The following is a 5,968-nucleotide window of genomic DNA, read 5'->3' as shown; positions in this document are numbered from 1 at the left end:
TACTCACTTATTTCTACTTGCAAATTACTATTAAGTCTTTATTTATTTATTTCTACTTGCAAATTACTATTAAGACTTTATTTATTTATTTCTACTTGCAAATTACTATTAAGTCTTTATTTATTTATTTCTACTTGCAAATTACTATTAAGACTTTATTTATTTATTTCTACTTGCAAATTACTATTAGGTCTTTATTTATTTATTTCTACTTGCAAATTACTATTAAGACTTTACTCACTTATTTCTACTTGCAAATTACCATAAGACTTTATTTACTTATTTCTACTTACAAATGACTATTAAGAATATGTTTACTTATTTCTACTTACAAATGAATATTAAGACTTTTACCGTGACCTAGGTATTAACCAGTATCTACAAGTCTGCAAAATATCCCATGTCAGTGTGCTAAAGACAACAATTATACGACTGGAAGCTTTATCTAATATAGTACCTTAACGGAATGGGGTTGAATGGGGTTTGTATGATGACATGTGTAAGGAATCGGAATTTTCAACCTAAATGACACCTTATGCGACAAATGGGCTAAGTAGACAGATCAGAGATTTTAGGGTTCCAGAATGACTGCTCTTATTTTGAACTGTAAATCAGAGGAAATGCAGCCAGTCACCAACATCACCGCCACAAGGACTTTGGCCAGCTCTTTGAACCGAATAACAAGATTGGTTGCCACTTTTATAGCATGCCGATAGCTGAAGGTGTGGAGCGTGCTCAGGGTCACCACAGCTCGAACTTCGGACCTTTCGATCCGCAGCTCCTTACGTTAACCATTATAGCTACAGCGGCTGCCAAATGATTGATTCACTTCTTCATAAATTGCAGTACCAATATTTTTAAAACATTTGTATTTGCTGTTATACGTTATGTATTACATTAACTTGTCACACGTTATGAGGGCTATCATCTCGTATTAGCTTAGACCTAGACTCCTTTTTTGCCACGTTCATATCCTGGGCTTAGCGTAACATAAGTTCCTCAAAATGCCAGAACGTGTCTTTTCCAATTGTAGCCCCTTAGTCAAGAAGTATGAGCTGTATCTGTTTCACAGATGTGAACAAAAGATGACAGTTCTGAATACGACATTTAAACTTGTCCCAAAGATGTTCATTCCGATTGAAGTCCATTGACTGCAGTGTCCAAGAAAGATGACCGAGGTCACATTCTTGCTCTTAAAACCAATTTAAAACAGCACAAGTGTTGTAGAAATAGAATTACATCACTGTCTGATAGACATGATAGGCAAAAACCTTCACATGTTTTCTGCTCTGGATGCTGTTCGCTTATCTAAAAGGACCATAAGACCTAATTCCTACCGCAAGAACGTTCTCCTTACTATAATACAATCTCCAAGAGCTGGCAATGTCGTAAAATAAGCAATTTTGTGTGCACACTGTGATTTTTTCTACATTTTTACTCCACCGTTAGTACAGACAAGTATGAAATGCGACACACCAGACAACAACATGCAATTCTTTATAGTTGTTGTAAGCAATAACATTCGTTCGTGTGACTTTCAGTTAAGTAGTTCCCTAGCTAATTATTTGTTGCCATACTTTATAATATATTTAACATATGCGATTGAAGACAGTCGAATGCTGAATACAGTTGAAGGAATCGGTAACCTCAGAAAAGCTCATCCAATCGTCTTTTCCCTCAGTCTATCACCAACGGCAGTTACAGTTTTTTTTTTTTTTTCTATTTCACGTCGTGTTGCTACAAACTCGCGCTCAGAAATTTAGAGCAATGAGTGCGTTATAAGATTGACAGTGAAATCCCACTATTTAATTAGTGTAGACCAATAGCTGACTGTGGGTTCTTTTGACCGACTGCATTCCATTTAGCCTATAAATTCAAAATTGGAGAGGGCTTACGCAGATAGTTCTTTTGTAGCGTTGTGGAAACGTGACATTCAGTATTTCTTCCGAAGGAATAGCACTGCCCAAAAAGGACACTGATGGTTTGTCCTCATTAGCATGTGTGTCATTGAGTGTACAGAAAATGGCTATGACTTTTACACGTTTGAGGACAATTTCCGTGTCATTGGACCATTTGCTCAACATTCTATAAGTATAAAAGTTAATATAAAAAGAAAACGTGGAGGGAGTAATCAAAGAACTAGCATAATTAATTTTGAGAACTCTTTCAAGTAAGTTCAGTACAATTTTGTGAGATTTTTGGCTTTAAAACAGAGCATTTAGAAAATGTGTAATTTCTTGCAAATTTGGAAAATTTACATATTAGTGTAATGGTTTCTATTTTATGACGGGTTCTTTTGATAACGAAAATGTTTCGTTTCTGGAACTTTAAGTTTCATAAGTTCGCTTTATAAATACTCAATGATAGGTCCAAGTTCATAGTAGACGCTAACACTTTAAATTTCGTTTGCTTGTTACTTTCCTTGATCATAAGTACTTCTCGTGTTTCTAGATGGAACACAAACTCAGTATTCACAAAACTGAACCGATTGTGTGCTGCACAGTAAAAGACAAAGTACTAACAAACTCGTTGACTCAGTAATTAATCCTTCCTCTGTAACAGACCCAAAAATCAATCATCATCATCTACTCTAACCTAACTTGTGTCTTATACTATTGAAATAGTTTTCTAATTTTTCAAGAAGGTTCTACACATTAAGCCACGTACTCATCGCGTTGGGTCAAGCCCTACTCCTGGAGAAACAACAATGCAAATGCCTAGAAACGTGTAAATGTTTCAGAGCTCAAGATAAAATATTCCATTATCGAGAGAAATTTGATTTTTATTTGGTATTGACTTCTCATATAGACATTTTACTATATATACCCCGAAAATTACGTTCAAACAGTACAGCACCGTCGAACCAAAGCTATTTAATTATATAAGTTTCGTTATATTTAGTCGAAAATACCGATATATAGAACAGACCTTGACATGCCCATTTACTGATGATCATCATTGTCACACTACAAGAGGAAATTAAAAGTTATACTGATGTCAAGTGTTGACGAACACGATAAAAAAACTATTCTGTTGCACTGGGAATTAGGCTGCATTAGGCCTATACATCATATTTTCTTCACGGAAGTTCACATTTTAGTGAAGAAAAAAAAAACGATAAGAAGCTATTAATCAAAATTCAAAAGATTTATTGACGATTTTTTCTCCCACAAGGTTTCAATAAATTTAAAAGTTTTATGTTTTTTACTTTATTTACTTGATTATATCAAGAATAATTTTAAAAACAGATTTTAAACCCCACTTCATTCAAGTAATTCAAACGTAAAATATGATTGATATAGTATCACATTTAAACCATCGTAGTTAAATCTATTGAAATATTTGTACTTATTTAACATAATATATCCTTAGCAATGATGCTTTTACATTTGGTAAAATGTAGCATTCATTAGTAAACTTTTTCCTGCATGAGTAATTATTAAAAATTTCCTAAATTCGTGTACTTTTACATATTTGCTATTACATTTGATATTCCAAATCACCTTAAAATGCTTTAATAAATAGTTGCAACGAATTTTTAACTGTATTCTTAGGTAGTTTACTTATTATTATTACTATTATGAATTTTTTACGTGAAAAATTCATGATTGCAAAGCCAAATGTGTTAAATTGCTCCACGTAACTCAGTTTTCATCCAAGTCTCCTATAAAGATCACTCAGACTCTACATTTCATTTTGAAACATGCATCATTGAGAATATTAGATTTTGGGTCAACGTTTTGATAACATATGGTAGGATACATTTAAAATGATAATCAATTAGATGGCGTGTTGAATTTTCGCGCCAAGCTACTCGAGGGCTATTTTCTCTAGCGTCTATAATTTTGAAGTGATAAGTTAAAGGGAATGCAGTTAGTCAACACCACCCACCGCCAATTCTTGGGCTACTCTCTACCAATGATAAGTGAGATTGATAGTCACATTATAACGTCTTCATGGCTGGAAAGGCGAACATGTTTGGTAATGAGTTTCGATTCTACGATCCGCAGATTAGTCGTCAATCATCTTAACCATCCCACATCATAATAATAAAGAAACAAATATATATCAAGTAGATTACAAACATATAGCTGGAGATTTTGTTGTTATTTTTTGCCATGGTGTCACGTATATAATCAGTTACAGGTCTAAAAATCAGATAACTTTGCCCAATGTTCACATATAGCATTATATTACACATTTCATATTGAACATATTGTTATGACAGCGGAAGTCACGTGACGCTGGTGACAAGTGATAAATTTCTCGAATGATTGGGAAGACCCGAGTGTATTCGAGACGCCCCCTTTCTTAGTATATAAGCCTGGCAGAGAAGCCAGCGAGATAGATAGAGCTAATTAAAGAAGCGAACAGAAGTGACGGTAAGTTAAGTGTGTGAATCACTGTGATTTATAGCGTGTATTATAAAAGTTGTTAAGTTTAAAGTGACGAGAAACGTGCTGACTGTGGAATTACCGTGTACTAAAGTTAGTATCGATGAAAAATAAACTGGTTTAATAAAGAAAGGACTTGTATCGCTGAAGTTCCTGGGAAAGAATTTCCACCGGAAATTAACAAACAAGCAGATACATAACAATATTTTATATATGTAGTTTTCTATAGCCAGTACTCTGAACTCCACAGCATGGTGATTTTAGACAACCATACAACTTTTGCATGTTTTATTCATACTGATGTACTAAACATGGTGATAACATAAATATTACCATTGTTCAATGGAATACCCTTTATTAAGGAATAACTGGTTTAAATGAGCCACTCTTATGGGTGTTATTCTAAATAATTAAAAAAAAACATTGTTACTTCTAAGGGTCAAATGTCGGTAGATAATTTTCGCAAAGATTGGAACTGTTCAATTCTATATGCGATTATTTTAAATACTTTAATTTCTTCATGTCTCGTTACCATAATGCTGTAGCTTATAACGCGCATCATGTGACAAAAACATGTTCGTAATTATTTTTATCTTTTTTATTATTTTAGGTTTAAATGTTTTTACATGATTTTACGGAACGGATATTTTATATGTTTTTATCTGTAGAAAACAGCTGTAAGAATCATTATATAGATGAATTGAGAATAATTTTATTACTTGAAATGTAGTATTTTAAAAACTGGGATTTTGCGTCTGGACTCGGATGAGCTATTAAACTGGTAATCTTAGTAATGTTAAGTTTCTTTCAAAGCTAACAAGTAATTATAATAATGTTTAAACCGAGTATTTCGCTGTTGCAGGCCGACGCAAAGCTAGTTTTTGACGTAGTAGCCCGGATGGAAGACACAGAGCCGTTTTCTGATGAGCTTCTTGGTGCCATGAAGAGGTTATGGCCGGACTCCGGAGTTCAGGAATGTTTCTTTCGTTCAAATGAATACCAGCTAAATGATAGCGCGAAATAGTGAGTAAATATGTTAAATACACATATAACAGAACAATAACTATTATTAAGTGTGTAATGTTAAGAATTTCTGATCACAAGCTGTGAAATATATATGTGACAGAACAATAACAATTACAAAGTGTGTTGTTGTTTGTTATTAAGCACAAAGCTACACAAAGGGCTAACTGTGCTCTACCCACCACTGGTATCAAAACCCGGTTTCTAGCGGTATAAGTCCGCAGACATAATACGCTATAAAGTGTGTATTATTTAAAAACTTTTGATCACAAGCTGTTAACTATATATGTATCAGAATAATAATTATAAAGTGTGCATTATTTAAGAACTTCCGATCAAATGTTACCTATTGTACAGATTAGTCTTAAGGTAAGTCTAAAATAACTTTTGAAATTAATGAAGACATTTCTGTATACACTAAATTAACTACAAATACTTATTATCCGAAATCAATACGCTAAAACTTGTAATAATTAGAATCCGTTAGGTCTGGCATGGCCAGGTGGTTAGGGCACTCGACTCGCAATCTGCGGGTCGCGGGTTTGAATCCC

The 5,968-nt window shown here is 33.7% G+C and overlaps 1 protein-coding gene across 1 annotated transcript in view; it reads left to right on the top strand.

Moving 5' to 3' along the window:
• LOC106463578 (guanine nucleotide-binding protein G(o) subunit alpha-like) overlaps positions 1-5,968 on the top strand; it is a 97,908-nt gene that overhangs the window by 39,648 nt on the left and 52,292 nt on the right. Inside the window, exon 4 of the mRNA XM_022391108.1 lies at positions 5,257-5,417. Within this exon, the coding sequence (XP_022246816.1) occupies positions 5,257-5,417 (161 nt within the window). The remainder of the gene's footprint in view (positions 1-5,256; positions 5,418-5,968) is intronic.

Source organism: Limulus polyphemus, unplaced genomic scaffold, assembly GCF_000517525.1.
Source record: "Limulus polyphemus unplaced genomic scaffold, Limulus_polyphemus-2.1.2 Scaffold1440, whole genome shotgun sequence".
NCBI lineage: Eukaryota > Metazoa > Arthropoda > Merostomata > Xiphosura > Limulidae > Limulus > Limulus polyphemus.
The sequence above is the reverse complement of the archived record's forward strand: the minus strand, read 5'-3'. Positions and strand labels throughout refer to the sequence as shown.